The sequence below is a fragment of the Notothenia coriiceps genome, unplaced genomic scaffold (genome assembly GCF_000735185.1).
Source record: "Notothenia coriiceps isolate Sejong01 unplaced genomic scaffold, NC01 NC01_scaffold00002024, whole genome shotgun sequence".
Taxonomy (NCBI): Eukaryota; Metazoa; Chordata; class Actinopteri; order Perciformes; family Nototheniidae; genus Notothenia; species Notothenia coriiceps.
In genome coordinates, this window is record NW_011334725.1 from 1 (window position 1) to 22,425 (window position 22,425).

The window sequence follows — 22,425 nt, forward strand, 5'->3', positions numbered from 1 at the left end:
TATAAAAGTAGGGTTGACAGTTGGAGATTATCCGGCTGAACAAAACGTGATCCCTCTCTTAAATGTGTGTCAACCACAGATCTTATTTCGAGCTATTTTCCCAAATCCTATGGAGAATTTGCATTGGTTTTTCACGAAGGAACCGGAAGAAGTTTACTTCCGGGTTTTACGACGCGGCACTGCGGTTCTTTATTACATTGGTCTCTATCCGCGGCCGGAGAAGAAACGAGTGCTCAGGGACCGTCTGCAAAGTGTATCTCCGAAAAAAGAAAATACAATAATATTCACTATCATACAGTATATTACTACCAAACTCACTACACACATCAATAGTCTCCTGTGTGTCTTACTACAGCAAGGAGTTTGGAAGAATATGCTTTTGAACAATTTGGGGGAATATTTATAGGATAATGTAAAATATTCAATAAATATGGCATTATCTTGAATAACTTTACTATTATACAGTATGTTTCTACCAAATTCACTATTTGCATTGTTGTTGTTGTTAGCATCTGGTTAGCTAGCTGCGCTAACGGATGTTAGAAGCTGTTTCTAAAACAAGGAGAGTAGAGCTCTCTGCTGTCAGACTGAGAGATAACTACAGCTCAGTGAGGTAAGGGACTCTCTGTTTAGATCGTTAACTTTAGTCAAGTTATCTCAGTGGGTCTCAAACGTTTTGGTCACCATTTATGAGAATAAATGAAAAACAATTATGAAATACTATATGACAGTAAAACAAGAATAACGTTTAAAAGGTGAGTGATTTGTAAAATATCCATAAAGAAAAAGAAAATCTGTTTACAGTTCAGTTTCATCTGGGTGTAGAGAGATGTATCCATAAATTCATTTTGCTCTCAAAATGCACCAGGTTGATGAATTTAACTTCAATATTTAAAAAAAGATCTTCCAGGGGGAGCATGCCCCCGGACCCCCCTAGAGGAGGTGAGGACCCATCTCTCTTGTCTCTCCACATGTACGAGAAATTCTAGATTACATTAACCATCCATTAATCCTAGCGCTGTTTCACACTTTTAAGAAAACATTGAGAAATTGGGAAGACGTTGCCATGAGAACGAAATAAAAATTAAGATTAATTTCCTTGACTTTATATTCAGCAAATTGACCTTTTGGGAAATATTTTTTTTCTTGTGTACATTGGACACAGACAGCAGGGTATTTTACCTAAATACAAAGAATGTACTGTACACTGTATGGTTTACACTCATTGGTGAAAGGTGCATAGGCCTAATCCTAATGAAAAGTGAGAGAAATTGCTCTATTTTTCTGAATTCAAAGAAATAATAACACATTGTAATTTCAGAATTCTAAAAAATAGGTATTTACAGACAACTGACTAGATTATACTTTTGTACTTTCTACTATTGGTGTGTGTACTTAACTTCTACTCCCTTTCAGATTAATAATAAATGATCAAAAAATAAACCATTATTATTTACAGATTAGGGCTTTATTAATCCTCAGAGGAAAATTCGCAAGCTAGTTTATATAAAGTAATTTCAATTAGCAACAATGTTATCAATTTGGCAAGTGCTGACGTCCTACAATAACATGTCAATAACCACATGTTTTGGTTTATATTTTAATGGTTTTCAACAATGGAATGCATATTTGCATATGCATATATCTGAATGCTGTACAAAACAAACATAATGAAAACAAAAAAAGTTAAAGGATCAGAGCCACTTCAGTCTAGAGCAATCATTCACAGTAGGTCAAGTTCTATCAAACAGTGCAACAGGCTGTCTGGTTCTCCTTATATTTACCTAACAAGGCAATTATGAAGTATTTACAAATGCATAGAGGTTGTATTCAAGCAATATATTTTATCACAAGAAGATGCATAGAGTATCCAGCATATAGCAGGTCAGTGTCACCTAAAGATATGTCATGCTTCCACACAGCGCAAATACAAGTCAATAAATAAGCTTGAACAACATTTAGAAAAGTAGGAAGCAAAGTAAGACTTCCCTTTAATATCATATAACAAAATAGTTTGAGTTTCCTTCCCAATGTGTACAATGAATTGTTGTTTTTGGAAGATACACAGATTGTAACACATGGAGACAGAATGAGATGTGACACCAAAAGTCTGTTGTTTCCTAGAGTTTTCGAACCCTCGGCTACAACAAAGCTTCTCTTTGAATTAGTTTATAGAAACAACAGTTATAAATGTGTTCAGTGTACAGAAGCGAGAACACTTATTGATTAATTTCCATAATTTCTTCCTGTTCATCTCAAATCACAAGTTACTGTACTTAAAGAGATGTTTTCTCCCGATAGCTTTTTTTCAGATTGGACGAATCTGCCGCTCACTTTTGATCTATTGTTCTATCTATTGATCTATCCATTAACAATTTAGTGTCAAATATCGACATCACAATTTGTCAGATGCCAAGGTAACATCTTCTCATATCTACTTTTGAGAGGTGAACACCAGATAATGTCATTTTGGCTAGGTAAACTTGTGAAAAGTAAATTTGTATCCCTGTTTAATACACACTGAACTATATGACCTCATCAAAGTTGGATTTATTGCAGGACTTGTATATTAGATTGTATTAATTTTAGTTTGGTGTAACTAATAGAAACTCAAGTGTATTTATTGTGTTATCACTTTAAAACAAGCCCAAGATAACAAGAACATTTACTTGTGATCTTGACATAATGGATACAATAAAATTACTGCAACCTTGATTATTCTTGGCTTTTTGCGTGAACATTGGAAAATGTTGCAGGACCTTTACATTTATCTTGTCAAATGTTTGTGCTTAAATACACAGAGATAGCGCCATATGAATAAGATGACATTAAGACAGGCAAAACCGAGTGACAGTATGAATTTTGCTATAGAAAAAATAAAGAAGGACAAAATATGTGAGTGAGTGGCAGAGGGTAAAAATAAGAACAATTTAAAATGTCAAACGATATGAAGAAGAACACCCTGCCCAGGCCATTATAGTGCATCATAACTTGAGCAGCATAAAACCATGCACCAAGCCACAGGAGAAACAACAGTCACTAGTGTATATAGGAGTCTCTGTGAAATTGCCGTGCCTCTCTGTCTCTATCTCTACCACCATCCCTATCTCTGTCTCTGTCTCTCTCCCTGTCCTTGTGTCTTTCTCTGTCTCTATCTCTATCTCTGTCTCTATCTCTGTCCATGTCTCTGTCTTTGCCGTGGTGGTTGTGATGATTGTGTGCAGGATAGTGATCTGTGTGTTGTGTCCGGTGGGAAATATCCTGGTGACGCCTGTGCTGACGGTTGCGTTCATTGTGCTCCTGCTCATAGTCTTCTCTGACACGTGGCTCGCTGTTTCCACGGTGTGGTTGTTGTGAGTGGTGATGGTGGTTGCTGTTGTGATGGTGGTGGTTATGGCCTCTGTGATTATAGCGCGTTGCCTCCTTGTCCTCCTCCACCACATCCTCCGCTTCCTCCTCCCTCTCCACGGGCAGGTGCCTTCGGGGAGGCCTCTGGCTGTACTCCCTGCTTGCCCGTACTTCAGTCCCACTGGATGTTTGGTTGTGCTGGCCGTGGCTGTGATGCTCTATCCGGCGGTGGTGGTGGTTGTGATGGCGGTGGGTGTGCTGGGGTCTCTTTGGTTCATTCCTCAGAAGCCGCTCTTCCTCCTCTCTTTGGCCTTCCTCAGCTTTCTGCTCCTGGGCTGGGGCTGAGGGTTGCTCCTGGTCTAGATGGTTCTCACGGGAACCTTTCCTCTTGGCGGCAGCTGCCTTCTTGTTTTTGTGCCCATCCTGCAACAAGAAAATGCAATGATATGTCACATACGTGCATATAGCACTTATGAAGTAATCTAGATATACTCAAAAAAATACTCGCCAAACACAATGCCTGTGTTTAAAATCACATTCTAACGTGTTTCATACTACTGTACATACGTGTCTGTATGAGTATACAATTACAGTAATAGCCATTGCCAGTAAGAGCTACTGTTGAATTAGAATAGTTTATCATACATTTGAATCAACATTGCCTCTTCCACTTAAATATTTTCTGGTATTTTCCAGTATTCGTTTTTACTAAGTATAAATAAGGATGCGATTTCAAACACAGAAAATATGTCCAAACACAAACATCTGCAGTTTGGGAAGCAGCTGGCCCTAAAGCGCCTACTTTGACAATCACATAATAGACTGTATCACAGCAGAGCCAATTTGGATACTTTTGGATGATAATTCTGATTATGGGATTTTGCTCCACTTTGGTACTTACTCATGGGAACAGACACATTTGCTTCCTCAGGCTTCTCTGCATCTGTTCTACTAACCCAGTAGCAAAGCTGTTGTAATGTGACTAAAATTGTAACCATGGTTTCAGCATTTGATTATAATCTCAAGGTGTCTGGGGAAAATATCGTTGTGTAATGTTCATTCAAGCTGTAAGCAGAAAACAAACTATAATGCCTGAGAGTTTTTAAAGAGAAAAAATTAAAAGTGTTACTTTTACATCATAAATATCAAAAGAAATAGGGGAACATTATTCAATGTCATTTAATGGAGATGTTACTTTCAGCTTAGTGTGCAGAATTAGCAAATTGTATCTAGCGCACTCTGGTCAGATCTGTGGATTTAATAAGGTGGTGGATAGTTTTTCACAGGAGAGGGTGAACAGGGAACGCTAGCCTAAAGGGAAGCTAACACCAGAACTGTGTGTTCATCTTTATTGAACAAATACACATAATTTTAAGCTAACTTGTAAAGATGCTACTCATCTCCTTAACTACGGTAAAGACTCAGCTACAGCAGAATTTGAGGGTATCTCACTCACCGGAGGTAGACCTATATCATTTCTTCACCTTTCCAGTGGAAAAGTATGAGGAGAAATGAAATGAAAATGTTAGATGAAAACAAATGCAGATGCAGCACACTGTGGAGTCTAGATAAAGTAACATTCCTGCTGAGCTCATCATTTACTATGCAAACAGTTTCCTCACATTCAGCAGATTGTCTGCACGGATGGGATGAGTGGGATGAGAGGACAGTATGAAATCTTTGCAAAGGATTTTACACGTTGTAACTTCTTTGCGTAGTTGTTTGCTATATGTTTGTATGTGTGTGTTTCATGTACCGCGGGTACTGCTGAAGGACTAGTGGGCAGTGTGCTCTCGACCAGCTGGGACACCAGAGCGTTGGCCGGCTCCATCTCTGGAGGATGAGTGGCTCTCCAGTAAGACTCCAGATAATCAGCAACATGCTCACAGGCATCAGTCAGCTGGTTCTCATCCAAGATGACGTCAAACATTTCCTGCAGGAAAGAAAAAATTGGAACTGTAGGAAACACTACCCTGAAACACTTTTTATGTATAATTTATAATACCATCAATACCATCATAGCAGAAATCGGGCAAGGCTTTAAAAATAACACAGTCTGATTTCCACATACGTCTGTGATTAGGTCTTCCAATGACATTTTGATGATAAGATGAATTAAATAAGCTTATCTCTAGATTATGTAGTCTACAACATTAATTCAAAACATTGTTTTTTCATATGTTATCATTCTATTAGCTGTTGAATAATTTCCCATCATCATCATACATACTAAATTCCCATAAATTCCCACCAAGATGTAAAACCCCCTTAAATGTCAGAACAGTTGGTCGTCACTGTTCTAAAAGGTAGCCATGTAACCACCAAAATTGTATTTTCAGTTTAATCTCTGTTTTCATCTAATTTCTGGTCAGATGTTATCAATTTAACAACTTCAACTATAGAAACAAAGCCTAATGCAGCAATGCATAGTTCTGTGTAACAACTGAAAAGACTAACATCATTAAATTACTTGATAACAATCCATCTTTCACCCAGTCAATACTAAAAACTAGTATTACTTAACAGAATCCAAGACATTTAACACACTGGCCACTAGATGGCACTCACCGACGGGCACTGGGCGAGCTTGTCTGCTGCCACCATCTGAACATTGAGATGCTTCGTCTGTGACTTCCCTCTTGTCTTGATCAGTCTTGTCAACACCTGCAGTGAAGAGGAAGAGGAGAGAAATTAAGCCCAAAAGGAAAGAAAAACGCTTACGGTTGACATTTTACTGAAATGTGTTGGATGAGGAACAGTTGGTCTAAAAGAAAGGGCAGGTCTCTGGTGAAGCTTACCTTTGGTGAGGAGATCTTGACATAGATAAGGATCGGTGCTAGGGAAGTCTTGGCCACCTGGAGCGGGTGGTTGATTGTGTCTGCATCTAGAATCACCAGCTGCAGGCTGCGGGCGAGCTCAAAGATACGCTCCACCTCCCCCTGGATCTGAGCTGCAAAAGCAGAGAGAAAAGGCACGACTTTGACACCTGAGGTCCAGGAAATCCATCAATCGCACACATTTAATTTCAATTTTAACCTTTATCATAAACAGTGTACCTAAAATAATTGAATTACCAATTATTCTACAACATATAACAAAAAACTCAGGCTATGTTGAACATCTCAATTACAGAGTGGCTTAATTTACAGAAGTTCAGTGAAATTGAATAATCTGCCATCTCATACTTTAAAATGTGTTCATTTGTACAATTAAAGAAAGCTGTTAACGGTTTGATATTTATGTCTGCAATATTATACTTATGGATTATCTGTGTAAACTGCCCACTTATAATTAATTATTGTAATCTTATTATCTTACTTTGTGTCTCTTTACCATTCTTTAATATTTATTTCCTTTTCTGTTAGATCCATGCCCAGTGATTGCTCTGATTAAGCTCCTCTTTGCATTAGCTCATGAAAGTACTGTAGGCCTACAGAAGATATTTTCCTATCATTGAACCATATATTTAAATTGTTCTTATGCATCCACATTATACCATTGTGTGTAATCTTGAATGATAAAATAAATATTTACTGCAGAAGCACGTATGTGGAGATTTATTTTTGGTTCTCTATTTTATATTGTAAAGATGCAGTAATGAGGATATCTAAAATCTTAAATGTTGAAGGTTAAACCCAAAACAATTCATTATCAAGTTATATGCTAAGATTGAACATTTATTGTAAAAAAATAGTAGTTGACAAACAAGACCCACAAGTCTCTAGCAGCTAATCAAATCACAAAGTCTACCGCTGAGGCCAACATGAGGAGTCCTTTAAGTGCCCTGTGAACAGTGTGTGAACAAAGTGCTGATGAGGTAATGAAAGGAAGGTGGAGTATTCAAACAAACAGATGTGGACTACCAGTGCTTTCAGTCATACATACCGGCAGCATCTGGGATGAGAGAGCGATGAGAAAGAGAAAAGTAGAGAAAACCAAGTAAATCTTATCCTCCTTTCGGTTTGTAATCAAGGGAGACTGACCACTGCACAGAGTCAGTGGGGCCAAAACAGCAAATACTCATAAAAAGTTCAGGAGACAACTTGTTTTCCTAATCTGATGCTTAAAGGTCACCTATTATTGCACTTTTTGATGTCTTTTATACATAAATATTTGGGTTGACATGAAAATACAAGCCTCTCTTTTTTCCTGCTTACCCACATCTCTACAAACGGGGATACAACGGAGCTGATATAGATTTGCTGCGGACTTGACGTCATTACTGAAATGTGGGCTGGCTTTAAATTGAACTCTTGGCAACGTCCAGCCCACGTCCAAACCTATTTCCCATATACAGTGGGCTAGCTGAATCCCCTCCCGCAGCTGTGTGTCTGTGTATTCAGCAGGATGTCTACAGGACTTAGAGTAAAGTTGTTTATATATATATATATAATACATACAATGGCCCTGTTCTAGCGGTAAACATATGTTATGCTATGTGCTATATCAGCAACAATGCGCGACGTGTTTTGGAAGTAATATGGTCTGTGTTTACATTAGCAAGCATCGCTAACACTCCGGAGAGAATATGTGTAAAGAAGCCGAATATAAAAAGGTACTGTCCTTGTGGTAAACCCGTGTGAGAGAAAGCGTTTCAGCTCCATACTGTTTCAGAAATAATGCTTGATGTGGTTTGGAACATAATATGGAGTTTAATCACGGCAGCATTTAGCTGAGTTTCTGCCGGTTGTCAGCCTTCTCTTCACAGAGCTCACATATCATGAGGACGCTCCAGAGGGGCGTGGCCAGCAGCAGCTCGGTAAAAACCAGGTTTATTACAATCCCTTGTTTCCAGTCTGTTTTGCTAAGCTAACCAATCCTGCTGAGGACTGCACATTTATTTTTGCCATACAAACATGAGACACCCGCTTCAAATGATATCAGCCAAATAAAGGCTGTAATCAGTGGTTTCATTGTCCTAGATATGGGTGCTCCATAATCATCTATCCAAATCAGGGGTCTCAAACTCAAGGCCTGGGGGCCAAATCCGGCCCGCGACTTCATTTTATGTGGCCCTGCAAGAGCTTGCAAAGAATATAATACGTTTATTATACGGTTACATGCCACTTTACAGAAGCAGGTTGCCCATAAACTACATGTCCCACAATGCATCTAGTTTTGTGACATGCGCCCTGAAGAGACTTGCAATTATTTACCCTGGACTTCTGCTTTCAGACGTAGTTAATTACTAAGTTATTATCCTATCCGATAATAATCCAATTCAGAGGCAATAATGTAATATAATACATTATTTTATATATATATATTATATTTATATAGTTACAACCGGCCCTTTGAGTGCAACCTTTATGCGAATGTGGCCCGCGATGAAATTGAGTTTGACACCCCTGATCCAAATGGTTGCTCACAGATAGGAAGAAAAGAACACAGTGACTCCTAGCGGGAATTGTTATTATGACCGGCCAAAAGGAGGGTTTTTGGTGAAATATGTAAAGATCGATTAATTCCATATAGGGTAGGGAGGATGCATAGATGGATGGATGAGTTAAAGAAACAGAGGACTTTTCCCCACTCCAAAATGTAAGTTATTTTAACTTAATGGCCCGATAACATTTGAAACGGGTGCATGCGCATGGTTTCAATCTGCACATTCAGGCTTAAGGCTCGGCAGGAAAGCAAATGAGCATCTTTGCCGTGTTACATAATCCCGTTGAATAAAGGATCATCTATGTACCGTATATTAAATAATGATTGTGAACAGAAATTGCAATCTTAAAATGTGATAAAGAAAAGAGTGAAAGATGTGTACCTAAATTAGAGCGGGTGTTTGACCGGTCCATTAAGGCCTTTTTTCCCGGGTTGTTGAGGATGGACCTTTTAGCCAGAGAGATGTCTGCGGTGACTCGTGTAATAGTAATTCTGGAGACAGAGAAACAGGGATTTTTACACAGTTGTGATTTTCATCCTGTTTTATATCAGCATGGAAGGTGTGACACTGAAGAATTAAATAACTTACCTGCCTTCAAATCGATGCTTTAAAAAGTCAAATAGTGCTTTTTGCATCATATCTGTAACCTGGAATTACACAGGACACAAGGATTTCAAGTAACATTTCTCAAGTACAATACAAGTGTCAATATTTGTATGACGAACAATAAGGTGTGTCAGCTCAACAACATTTTGTACTCTTCACATTTCAAAGGTATCCTATTAAGTGCTAAGATGACAGTGTATGAGCCGGACTCACCTCTAAGCCCTTCAGTGACGGCCCCATTAAAACCACAGGACGCATTGTAGGCACTACATCATACATAGCAATCTGCTCCCCCTGTGAGCACAAAGAAACACACACACTGGTCAATTTTGAGAATCTTGGGCAATTTTACATACACTAATGAAAGAGTGTATGTTTTTTGACTACAGTTTGTCAATTTGTGTAGGCAGACTCTTAAATTCATCAACAATTTGCTTCGGGTACTACCTATTTGCAGATTTAAATATGACTTTTCTACTTTTTCATGTTGGTTTGTTTAACCAGTTTTCCCAAATGTAGGTAACTGTGCGTTAACTTTCTTTAAAGGCTGTCCTCTGAAAAACATGTTTTTCTCTTATACTCTGAGCCATACAATCTCGTTCATGTACAGTACAGTACATAGCCCATTTACACAGCTTTTAATTCATGGCAAACATTTATTTAATTTTAACACAGTTAAGAGAGTATTTTTTTGATTTTCCAAGTGATACAAGTATATATAAATCCCCGTGTGAAAAGCTTTAATTTATTGACACAAGAACAAACATTTCCACATTTGCATATATAAACATATTACTTCTTGTAATAAAAAAACCCAACGTGTTAATGTTAGTAAAAACTGGAGAACTGTTAATCAGCCGTTATTCAGAAGGTGGGATGCTGCTGTTGCAAACATAGGATCAATATTTTTCCCCCCCCAATTGTTTCATAACACTCTTTATAAATGAAAAGCTGTTCATATTCAGATGTGAATGTTCTTCTGCGTGTTTGATGTCAGCAGAATCACTTACCGGTTTCTTTTTCACCTGCTGATTGGCTGTTGATGTAAAGCATAAGAGAGTTATTTAATATTAATTCACCTATCATCAAAAATAAACAATTATTAATAGTTTTCATTTTATTTCACAAAAGCACTGACCTTGTGATGGAGGTGTATATTTTTTTGAGTTCAAATCTTGAGCAACTTGAGACGCTGCTTTGCTGGAATAAGAAAAGTTTTGAATAAGCTCAGATGTCTCTCACTAAAGACAGAGAAAAACAAGGCCTTCTTATTTAGAGTCAAAACCTTTATGTTTATTTCTTGGTAAAGAAAGAGCAGTCTTTATCTTGGCAATAAAGAAATGTGTGCATACGCGATGAAATTATTTGAGGGTGAATCCCTTGAAGTGATACAGCACGCATAGTTGCTACCGAAGCAAAATATCCACGATCCTCTAAATGAGTTTCACCCTAACTGGGTCAAGTCAACATCTTTCAGCTGGTAGTGAGTCTGATCAGAGTGAAAACAGCCTACTGTTTTAACGAAGTGAAAACACCTTGATGTCGTTTTAGTCCCTAATGCTCATTTTCAGCTTCATATTTTTATTTTGTACCTCTACTGGGACATGTTTACGTGCTTTAATGTTCAAAAAGTGTTAATTTTCCTCATACTGTCTGTGCTGCAGCACCTCTTTTCACCCTCTGTCTGAAACCAGAGCCCAGTCTGCTCTGATTGGTTAGTTGCACTTATTGCTGAATAACTATAATAACAAAGATCATCAACAGAAGTTTTAACCCTTGTATGGTGTGTTGATATTTGTGTTACTCAGCCAGTGTTCGTGGACCCGCTGCCTTTTTGGGCTTCAATTCAACACAATCAAACTATTTTATGTGAAAAATACTCAACAGATGTTCACTTCATCCCAATTAGAAGCAATATACTATAAACAGCATATATGGTTAATATTTTCCCTTTTACATTTGTTAGATCACATTAATGAATTAAAGTGCTACTTGTTTTTTTGCCCGCTGACTGGCTGGTCCTGTGGCTCGTCTTTTTTTTGTAACTAGCTGATGCTCGATCTCATTATCTTCTTCAAAGTCACTGTCAGACTCAGAATTCTCAGAAATGGGATCCTCACATTCTGAAACATCTTCCTCTTCCTCCACATCATCATCAAATGGTTCTCTCTCTTCCAAAATCATTTGCAAGGCCCTCTGAGCAGAGAATCTTTTGGCCATCTTGATCAGTTGTGATAAGGACCCAAACTGGCGAAGCTTTATTTCTTGTGTCCCGCCCCAAATTTGCAGCTTGGATAGAATGTAGAAAAAAATAAAGATTGGTTCCCGCAAGACATAATGCGGGAATGTGAGAGCAGACAGGTGTCAGTGCTTGAATTTATCAACAATGTTGCAACCTTGTGCGGGAATGGCAGGGGTAGTAACACAAAAGTCTCACACATACACACACTTTGGTAGTAAGAAGCTTAGGGTCAGATGTGTATATGTGTGAGAGCGCATGCACATGAACACGTGTGCTGTGTAGGGGAGTGAGAAGACTGACAGGTTATTTATGGCTTGTAGCGATAATGCCTTGTCAGTGGATTAAGCTGCAAGATAAAAGATGTTTAAGATATCTTTGTTACATTCAAATGCATTTAATCACAAGCTGCAGTCATTGAAAATGTGTTCTGATATAAAGTATGTTCTTCACAGAAAATGAGCCAAGGCCATTGAGTGTGAGTTTGAAAAAATAATTTATCCTATCATTTTTCTTTAGCTAAATAATGAAATCGAGTCCCACAGACCCGAACACCATACAAGGGAATGTCTTGTGATCCTCTGTGTATCTCTTGTGTGCTGGGCCAATAAAGATTATAATAAGGATTACAAGATAAATCAGCACACGGCAGCATGGGCTTGTGTGCTGGTTTTTCTTGTATTGAAACAAGTATAACATACTTGGCTAAGGCCTTTGCAGCTTTTCTCGCTTGGACTTCTCTTCTGATGAGGATGGTCTCCAGGTTGACTGGACTGGGGATGAAGCCCACCACACCATCCTCCTTCACCGGCCGGCCGATCCACCACTCGTTGTTAAACTTCTGATCATTAAAAAGACAAACAATAATGAGAATTTAAAGCCTGGCTTTTGTTTATTTGTCCTTTGTTTATGTTAAGAAATGCATTCAACATTGTAGTTTTTGCATTCTTTGTCTCCATTACCTCCCATCTTTATGTGAACAGATCATGCTGTGTATGTGTCTCAAACCTCTTTGACATGGAGGAATTCTCTGGCCTCGAAGGTGACGGCATGGCCCGGTACGGGAGCGTTGTCGTCGTCTGCTGGCGTGTAAGAGAAGTTGCAACGTACTGCGAATGCCACAGGCTTGTACTGCGAACACAAGACAGGAGATCATACAGAAATGTTATTACTAACGGATGTCACAGTTATCTTTATTGCCTAAGTTTTACTGACAAACACATTTTTGCGCAAACAATTATTAATATTTCACTAAATTGCAGGTGAACACACATTATAATGAATCCACAGATTGCAAACCATATTTCTCACGTTTATAATAAAGTTGTGTCGGGGGAACGTTGATTAAAAAACACAAAGAAAAACTTGTATCTGTTCAAATACAATTTTTAAGCATATGCAGGATTGTAACCAAGAGACTAAACGTTCATTTTATACATCATGATACCGAGATAATTGCACTTTAAGGATAACTATGGTGTGCACGCCTGGGAGCATGGCTGTGAATTCTGCTTTATGGATATTAGGCTAATTTCTTTATTATTTTAATCATATATAAAATAATTGTATTTTTGAAAGGACCCTTGAAATATTTGAATATTTGCAATTGTTTTTAACTGTCATTAAACAGATTTATCTTGACAATACTATTTCTTAAAACTTTAACTTTTTCCTGTCCTTTTTATGCATGTTGGCTCTGTTCTGTTCAAGTCTCCAAGTCGGTCATGACAAGTGTGACACATCACATTTTACAAGTGATTCATGTTTGTTTCCTACTATGACAAATTAAGATGTGCTTCACAGCAGCTACCGTACCCGTCCGTCTGATTGAACGCCCGTTGGTGGTGTAATCCTATCAGAGCCAAATGTCAGTGGCACGCAGGTTCGGCTGCTAATTACTCCACTTTGGAGAGACATGGCTGTGGGAGGGGGGGGAGGGGGGTTCAGTAGGTGACGGGCTGCTTCAATTACAGAGCACCAGCTGGAGTGCATTTAATGTGTGGGGAGGATTTAATTCAATATTCAATGGGACGTGTATTAGCAGGTGAAGAGTTTGATATAGGATCTGATATTTTAATTTATTTCGGGAATTACCTTAATTTTCATAACCTCCACAGAAAAGAAAGTGGAAAATAACCCATTGGTGAATCTAAACAACAGCTGTAGCCAGTGCACGGAACTATAAACATTTTCTTATGCCAGCAAGCAACATTTTATTTTCATTTTACAGGTTGCAATGGGTCAACTTGACTTTGAGTAATGAATCAAAAATAAATGTTTGAAACATCACTATTACTGCCACTACTGTTCCGGCTCCTAACCTGCAGGCCATGCCCCCCTAAGGGGTTTTCAAAATAAATAAAGTATTTTCAAGATGAATAATGCGATGTGGAAGAAGAAGGAAAATATTTCTGCTGCACAGATTAATAGTTCTCAAATCCTTGCATCACACTTAACCGTACCAAATTAAGGAATCCTAAATATTATCATAATGTTACATAAAAAGACAACTTTAAAAACTTGAATTTTATGAGAGAAAATATGTGAGATAATCTAAATACATCTGTGCTAGAACACAGAGCAGTGACATTAGATGTAGTGCTTACCCTCACCTGCCTTGCACACAGGATTACAGATTATTGTCCTCGTTTATCATCATAGTTGCGAAATAAAAAAGCATTTATCACATTGTCATTTTCATGTAACTGTATTAGAGTCTGGAAATAAATGATGTTGCTAAAATGCTAGAGAGCATTCGGCTCAAAAGTGTTCCTTTAAACTGAATCAGCAATAATCCATATACCTTATTATCATTCCCCCCCAGGCATCCAGTAAATAAAGGATGAGGATGAACACTGCAATGACTCATTTTCATAGAATAATATTGTTCCGCTAATCTTATGTCCTGAAGAATGTGTTTCCTGTCTCTGATTTAACAATGTCCTTAAAAGCTGCCGCTCTAAATAGCAAGTCTTTGAGTATGGTGGGTTCCCATGATGCAACTGAGAGGAAGTACCTGGGCCTTTTCCAACTGCGCCTGGGCGTTTCTTTCCTCGTGGAGGTCCGAGTCCTGACGCTCTCCCTGCAGCAGAGAGAGAGAGGAATGACAATTAGTGAAATTAAATCTGTGCATTGATTTGATCAGTGTGTGTTATTTGGAAAAATAAAGACAAATCAACAAAACACTTTGAATCCAATAAGCACATCTTTCTCAACGTGTGGCATGTTTCTGCATGCAGCCATTTGGTACTGCAAATCCATAAAGCTTAGGGACTTGATTCAGGACAATGTGTTGATATTGATGCAGCAGAGACTAGGATGTCTTTATTTTATTCACTGCAGTAGTATCAGTCACGCTCCAAAAACACTGGAGCCTACACCTCCCAGAATGCACCTGAAAAGCATTTCTAGACCCTCCCTTACTGGCATGTCTTTCAGACCGCACTTCAAGCAGGAGAAATGCAAGCTTTTTTTGCTTTTTAATTCAAAATCTCCAATCCAGAGCCAATTGTGTCCAAATGGATCCGTTGAGTTACATTTTCTCAGACTTGACAAAGCTCCGCCAAAGCGGCACAGAAAACATTATTCAACTGTTAAAACAGTCTATACTCCCCTCTGTCTGAAACCACAGAAATTGCCCTAAATGCACGTAAGTGGGCGTCGCAGCTTAATACATTATACATATATTAAGGTATTTTAAAGTTTTATATAAAAAAAAATCACATTTAGGTTTTGGTTTATTATTTACATTATGTTTTTTTGCAAAAATAGTCTTTGAAGCGTGAAAAAACAATTTTTCTTTTTAATAGTTTTAATGACTTGACATTTTGCCTTATGACATTATAATTGTTCCTCTGGCTTATTAATTGATAGAGCACCATGCTGTTTCAGGCATCGGTATTATCTGTCCATTGCGTTTTGTATCGTGTCTCATTATCCTCAATGTGGAGCTGGTCGGCACTCGGCACAGTAGGTTTTCCACAGTTGTCTTCTGGATTGTTTCCACATTTTGTTCCTGTGACCTCTGAATGTACGGCTGTAGGACGCAAACACTGATTAAATGCTTCCCTGTTAAGCTTTAACATCTAAAAGAGTTACCTTGTCATTTACGGTCCCTTCTCCAGAATTGTCCTGCCTTTAATTGTGAGGAAGTGCTGCAGCGGATCCCTCCTGGGGCGCTCAGGTTTATGTGCCATGTGTCCCAGCGATTAAATTGTCCCCTCAAAGACATGGTAATTAACGCCCTCTGTGTCATAGCCAGGAGGCGGCACAGCCCTCTGCGTCAATCTGGCACTCAAGACACACACTTGCATCCCAAAGTCAGGAATGCTCTCTCTGGTGACCGACCGTCGGCTCCGTCTGCTGCATTTTAACATCACAACAAGTCCTTAGAGAGGCCCAGCGAGTCAAACTCAATATTTTTCTAATCTTAAATAGTTTTCTACTTCCTAAAACGTTGTTAAATTGCCACAATACTTTAAAAATACTTATGTATGTACCATTGGCAATGTCATATTCACACTTGCAAATGACTTTAATAAGTACAAAATCCTCCTGATGACATACAAAGCACTCCATAACCTGGCCCTATCCTAAATTACTGACCTCCTCCAGACACACTTCCACCCGCTCCCTCCGCTCTGCTGCTCCCAACCTCGTTAATTTGTATTGACTAAAATATCTTGCTTTAATTTGCCTTTTGTACTTCGGTTTCACTCATTTGTTGTCAGAAATAAGCTTTCTTTATTTAACCTTTTAGTTTTTGCTTTGGTAGTTATAGTCCGCTTTTTGGGCGGTTGTAAACTAAACATTTATGATACCTTTTTTTCTTTATACGTCAGATCCTCTCCCCTTTAGTTTGTTTGGAGCCAAGTGCAGACTCAAGGCAAGTTAGGCGTTTGGATCTCTACAACTGAATTTAGGGAGGTGTTGATTCAGGATGTCACTATGCAGTGTATGCCGTTAATATGTTCATATGCATATTTGCTGGAGTGCTGAAAGTAAACGCTTTAGTTGTGTATAATTAAGGTTCACAGAGCAGAACAGCAGTACAGTTATCAGAGAACAACAGATACAGTTAGTGAAGCCTGAGAGAGCAGACTGCACACTCCTGCAGCTTAGTCTCTTCAACTGTGTCTCCTCAATATACAAATAATTAGCATTAGCAATTACATAATGTACGTGGCATACACAAACAGAAATGTAAAAAACATTTGCTGTTAAGAGTCACGTTGTGTAACTTCTACAACTTCTCACATTTCTTTCGAGCTACAGCAGGAAGCAAAAACTGTTTGCAGCTTCCAGGAGTCTCAGGGATGATACCTGACTCATAAGAGACCTAAAACAACAACTAGCTAAAACTGGTGCACACAGACAGTATCTTAGGTTGCCTTCATCGTTAAGAAATATATAGTTAGACACTACCAATTTACAGAAAATGCAAAACAATTGTCCTGAGCATTAGTATACTTGCTTTGTTTACTGTTATACTGTGGAGTAACTCAATAATCATTGATTGGCTAGTCAACTAGTCATTTCTTTAACAACAAGGTTTCTTTTTATACTTATGATTTGTACAAAAAGTTTATAAATATTATTGTTGTTATTTCTGTATTTTGAAAACAGCTGTTGGGGTAGAAGATGTACAATTCCACAATTCCTTGGTGGAGAATACTGACGTAAATTATTCCAGCATTTTCTACCTCTAAAATGCATAAATTGTTGTCTTTCTATTTATTCAGTTTGTTTACAGATAACATTTGTCTTTGATATAGCATGCTAATTGTTGAGCCTTTGTTTTTCCGTTTATTTTTTACCTTGGAAATAGTCAGTCTTGCCTCAAGTCCTTTTGCTACTAACTTTGTCACAACTGCAGTAAAGGTGGTATAAACCTTATCATCAAACCCTTAGGAAGACAGCAAATCATTGTTGAAATATAAGCAAATGTTGGCCTAAACCTGAAGACTTGCCCTAGACCGAAAACAATCCCCCCTCTCCCTCAGTATGCTTCACTTTCTGAACCGACACAAAGGTTTCCAGTGGATGTTATTAAGACAGCAGCTATGTGTTCTCCAAAACCTCTCTGGCTAATGTTCAGAACATGAATATATTTAGGGAAGAATAAATATAGAGGAGAATTTCCCTATTTCGTGTTGATTAAAGAGAGTATCTGGTATGAATGATGGTCCAGACTGTGTTCACTGTTCAAGCCCAACCTGAGAATAGTTTCCCCCCGGCTCTCATTTACTCCCCCACCCTCTTCCAAGTGAGTGCACACTTCACTGCCTGACACTGGTGACTTTGATAGATGTGTGACAGAATACACCACATGTCCTTGTTATGGCCCAATAGTTATGATGGACCTGTCCTCAAGCTCAAAAGACGTAGCTTAAATAGACTATATAATAAAGAAGTGGGAAGACAGAGAGAGAGCTCGGGGAGGAGAGACTACAGTACCAGTAAAGAAGGGAGTGAGGGTACATGAGTAAACTTAGCTAGAATTATCATCTGGGGAACAGGAATATCTGTACAGGATTTCCTGGCAATCCATCATCTAAATAGTCATTGTCATCCCTCGAGCCGCAAGCTAATGTGTGCAGAGGATTTAATGTCAAAACGTTATGGAGTTGAACAAAAATAAAGAGACCTGGTTTTAAAATTCACCTCAATTGCTCATGATATCAAAACACAAGCAAGGACAAAGGAGCTCTTGTGAACGAAACCAGCAGATATGCATGATCATTATCACATCCAGTACTTGACAATTAAAAGCACCTATGGCTGAAATTCAGGATTCAGTAGAGAAAATGTGCTGACAGAGAATGTCAAAAACGATGAGGGAATAAGAGAGGAGGAGGGAATAAATCTCCCGGGGCTGAATTATGCCCATGCATGGCTTTCTGTTTACACATGGCATGGTGAAGACATCTGCTCGCACAGCACCGCCTCTCCTGCAGGCCAATGTCACGCAGCCAACAGAACAAAACGCCCCCGCGGAATTATTAAACAATGTTCAGCTAGCGCAGGTGAAATATCTACTTAAGAGATGCAAACATGAGGGAGTAATATGAATTACTGTATCAACTGACTTTTTGGCGTTCTGACTTTGAATTACTCAAGGTAAAAGTCACAGATTTAACTGTTTTCAAATAATTCAGATATTTATTCATTATCCCTTAAATGTGATCGTTAAGATGGTTCAGCTATCCAGACACCACAGGATTTAAAAGTGACTGAAGATTGTATTTTACAACAGAACAAGTTTTAAAAAGCAAAGTTAATTGGGAATTTTAAAACAAATACATTTTCAAATCATAGTTTTTAGGACAGTCCCATCTTTTAAGCCTTATCTTGTATCTTTGTTCCTCAAATGCGGGATTTTAATGCTTCTCTATTTTATATAAAAGTTGTTTTTTAGTTTTAGGTGGAGGGTTGGAAACAAACAGACACTTTGAATACATCCCTAGTTTGCATTGTTATTTTGTACAACTTTCCTACAGTTTATAGACAAAATCAATCAGAAAATGTCATATCATTTGTGCTGAAAATATTCATTGTTTGCAACCCAAATCTTATAATTCAGAGGGCACATTTTGTGATAGTGAAATAAAGGGTTCGGCTATGAAGCACAGAGCAGTTCCTTTGGAAGAAACTCCCTTTTCATAAAGAAAAAACTGAGCTACAGCACTGTTTTACTGTGAATTTCCTATCTTTTGTAACGCTGTCTTCAAAAATGTTAAAAATGTATCTTCTCATGTTCAGTCTTTTATTCAAACTCTCTACCCCACCTCTTTAATCCTCCCTCCATCTCTTCCTGAGTTCTCTAGAAGTCATCCCAGTCCATTAATGTGACTACGGAGCTCAGAGTGTGTGAAGGAAGGTGGAGGACAAGGATGATGGGAGGATGGCTGGACAAGTGAAGCTACGTTCTCTGGTGTGCTACCTGAAGGTGACTCCTTTCCCGCTCAAAAGCGTTTACACAGCTCTTTCTGCCCGCACCAGGGCATTGCATTAGCAAAGGAGCGTCTGATTGGGGAGATGGAGTCCATCCCTGAAGTGAAATAATCAGAGACATGGAGGCGCCGGCAACCAGCTGGCCGGCCTGGAGCTCTGCGTTTCTCCAGAGGACAAACTGAACTCTGGACGGGGTGCAGGAGCCAAAATACTTATTTTGCCGTTACCTATTATTTCTGTTAATAGAATTTGACACTTCAGGCAATTATCACATGGTGTGGTGTAAGGTATTTCGTGCACCTGTTGTGTGCTGGGCTTGTATGGATGACAAAGAGGGAGATTTTTTTTATTCTGACCGTATAGTCCTGCTAAGGGGATTATTTGTGTTTTCTGTCTTTATGAAACCTCATGAAACAACACTAACTTCAGTACGAACTCTTCTTGAAACACATTAAAGTGATGAGCCGAGTTTAGCCTCTGAGTGACTTTACTCATTGGGAGTTTAGTCACCACACGAGGTCTTAGATAAATGCAGAGATGCAGATTATGTTTGCATTAAAAATATATATTAAAGCAACTAATTATTGGCAGATTCGCGTCTTTCCTGTTTGATTTGTTAACCAGTCTAGCCCTGAGCCTGTTTTTCAGGTCTCAGGCTCGAAAATGACATTCCCAGAACAAATGACCATATCTTCCCTTCTAAAAGGGTTAAATTAATCATCTTTTTTCTCAAAGTAATGATAAACCTGTGAGTCGGATGTAGAAAAGTCAGAATAAATATAGCTGTTTTTGATTTTAAAGAAAATTCAGATTGAACATAGTAAAAAAACTGTAAATTATAGTGTCCGTCCAAAAAAATGTTTTAATTACAGTGAAAACTACCCTTGGATGATGGTAAGGTAGACTAAAAGCTTTAGGAATCCAAAGTACAACATATAATAAGTACCCTGTATCAAGATTGATGCAAAACAAGTGACATTTGACCTTTTTAGAGAGGTTTAGCAAAAAAAAATGGAAATGGGAGGTTTTTAGGGTTTTACCGTTTCTCTGGAACCCATTGGTCGATTTTGGTGATTGACATCTCTTTCTGACCGTTAGAGCCAATAGAATCCAAGGGGAATCTCCCCGCACACACACATGGTAAAACAAAAAGGTGGGGGCTTCGCGCACGCAGTTTTGCTCCAGAGTGAAGCTGTCTCTACGTCTGACATCTCAAAACCGAAAAGCAGATTTATTGCTCATGGATTATCAGAAATCATTCAAAGTGACACAGACACATTGGATTAACCTATGGATTAACTTCAGCATCGTTTTTATCGTTTTAATGCCATTGAAGAGCACTTTTGACCAGACTACCACACAGGTTAGCCATTTTGCCGTTTCTAGCTACCTAGCTCCATATGTTTTGATGTGTGTTCTTGTTATTATCTCCGAGAGTTCGTATAATTGAGTGATAATGAAGGATACCCCTCGATTCTGTGTCCCCTCACGATGTGAAACGATGGGTTGAGATGTGCAGCAAAGATAAATAATAAGGTTTTGTGAGTGGATTTCGGTGCAGTCATCTGTTAGCATTTTTCGCTCGTTGCTAATTCAGAGGCTCAGCGTTACAGTAGCACTGTGTTTTTTTTTTTTATTTAAAAAAAAAAAGATCAGTTAGATGAGTTTCTTTCCGTTACATGGATATAAAACATTCATAGTTTATTAAATGAACATGCCCTCAGAAACTGTTTCCTGCAAGATGTTACAGGAGGCCCCCAGTACCGGGGTCTCTCGGGCTTTAAGCAGCTGAGAAAATGTTTCTTTTTTTTTGGAGAAAAACAAAAAAACACAGATTTAGTATTAAACTTTGCCACTTGAGAATCCGAACAAAAAAAAACACTATTAGAAAATGTGCAGTGAGTTTATATCCTGGAATTATTCTCTTGTAGAACCAAAATAAATATATATACTGTATAAGACTCAGCTTTATGTGCCTTGTAAAAGATAGGTTTTTTAGACTGGAAGTGTGTTCAAACAGCATGTTTCTGTTCTACTATAGGGTTTAATGATGAACATGAAAACATCAGGTTGAATTAAGAAACTGGGGTTAGGTTAGATGTTTATGATACTTTAACCTTAAAGAATACAATTGCAACCTAAGCATAAATGCCTCCCACTGATAAAAAAAACTTGTCCCGTTGTTACTTGTAGTAATTGTCCTAACCTCCGTATGGTTTAGTGAAGTCTAAGACATCTTCATGTACTGATATAAAACGCTTACAGTAATTGAGCAGTACATTGAAATCATTGGGAGATCCATAGAGGAGTGACTGAAATGACAGTTAGATCTGCTGTAGATCCTCGCTGCTACTGTACTTCTCAGAGAGGAAGACCTCAAATATTGAACAGATAAAATGTCATTCAAGCTGGCTGCACGCCAAAACAAACTGTACTGTAAGCTTCAAAGAACCCATGGAAGCAGCAGGAGTGAGGAGAAACGTGCAAATGTAAGAGCGGTTGATATCTACATGAAGGCTGGGATGCAGTGTGTGTGTGTGTGATTTGTTGTTAGTTGATGTGTCTGAATAAGTCCATGAGGTGTGGGTCGTGTAAAAGACCAGACAGGAACATTTTCATTCATTCATATCTGATTTTCTTATCCTATCTCACATTTCTACTCATGTATAGCATTTACTACTTCAGAGATAATCTGCACATCAGAACATTTCTGCACCAAAGACTAAATTGGAAAAATCATTACAGAGAAAAAGACAATGTGTATTTGGGCTTCTCTCTCTCTCTCTCTCTCTCTCTCTCTCTCTCTCTCTCTCTCTCTCTCTCTCTGTCTCTCTCTCTCTCTCTCTCTCTCTCTCTCTCATTGTCTCTGAGTAAGGAGATTAAGATAGCA

General features: G+C 38.4%; 1 protein-coding gene across 3 annotated transcripts in view; it reads right to left on the bottom strand.

Annotated features, from left to right (window-relative positions):
* Positions 1-906: 906 nt before the first annotated feature.
* cacnb2b (calcium channel, voltage-dependent, beta 2b) overlaps positions 907-22,425 on the bottom strand; it is a 23,880-nt gene continuing 2,361 nt past the window's right edge. The window contains exons 2-15 of one of the 3 annotated variants that reach the window (XM_010794079.1): positions 14,599-14,664; positions 12,591-12,713; positions 12,284-12,423; positions 10,482-10,543; positions 10,354-10,379; positions 9,557-9,637; positions 9,326-9,384; positions 9,119-9,228; positions 7,234-7,242; positions 6,147-6,298; positions 5,917-6,012; positions 5,105-5,281; positions 4,805-4,832; positions 3,695-3,771 (exon numbers count right to left, since the gene is read on the bottom strand). In XM_010794079.1, the coding sequence (XP_010792381.1) occupies positions 4,821-4,832; positions 5,105-5,281; positions 5,917-6,012; positions 6,147-6,298; positions 7,234-7,242; positions 9,119-9,228; positions 9,326-9,384; positions 9,557-9,637; positions 10,354-10,379; positions 10,482-10,543; positions 12,284-12,423; positions 12,591-12,713; positions 14,599-14,664 (1,113 nt within the window). In that variant the 3' untranslated portion in view covers positions 3,695-3,771; positions 4,805-4,820. Of the gene's footprint in view, positions 3,772-4,804; positions 4,833-5,104; positions 5,282-5,916; positions 6,013-6,146; positions 6,299-7,233; positions 7,243-9,118; positions 9,229-9,325; positions 9,385-9,556; positions 9,638-10,353; positions 10,380-10,481; positions 10,544-12,283; positions 12,424-12,590; positions 12,714-14,598; positions 14,665-22,425 lie in introns of all 3 variants that reach the window. The other 2 variants (XM_010794063.1, XM_010794073.1) reach the window with 2 other exon arrangements.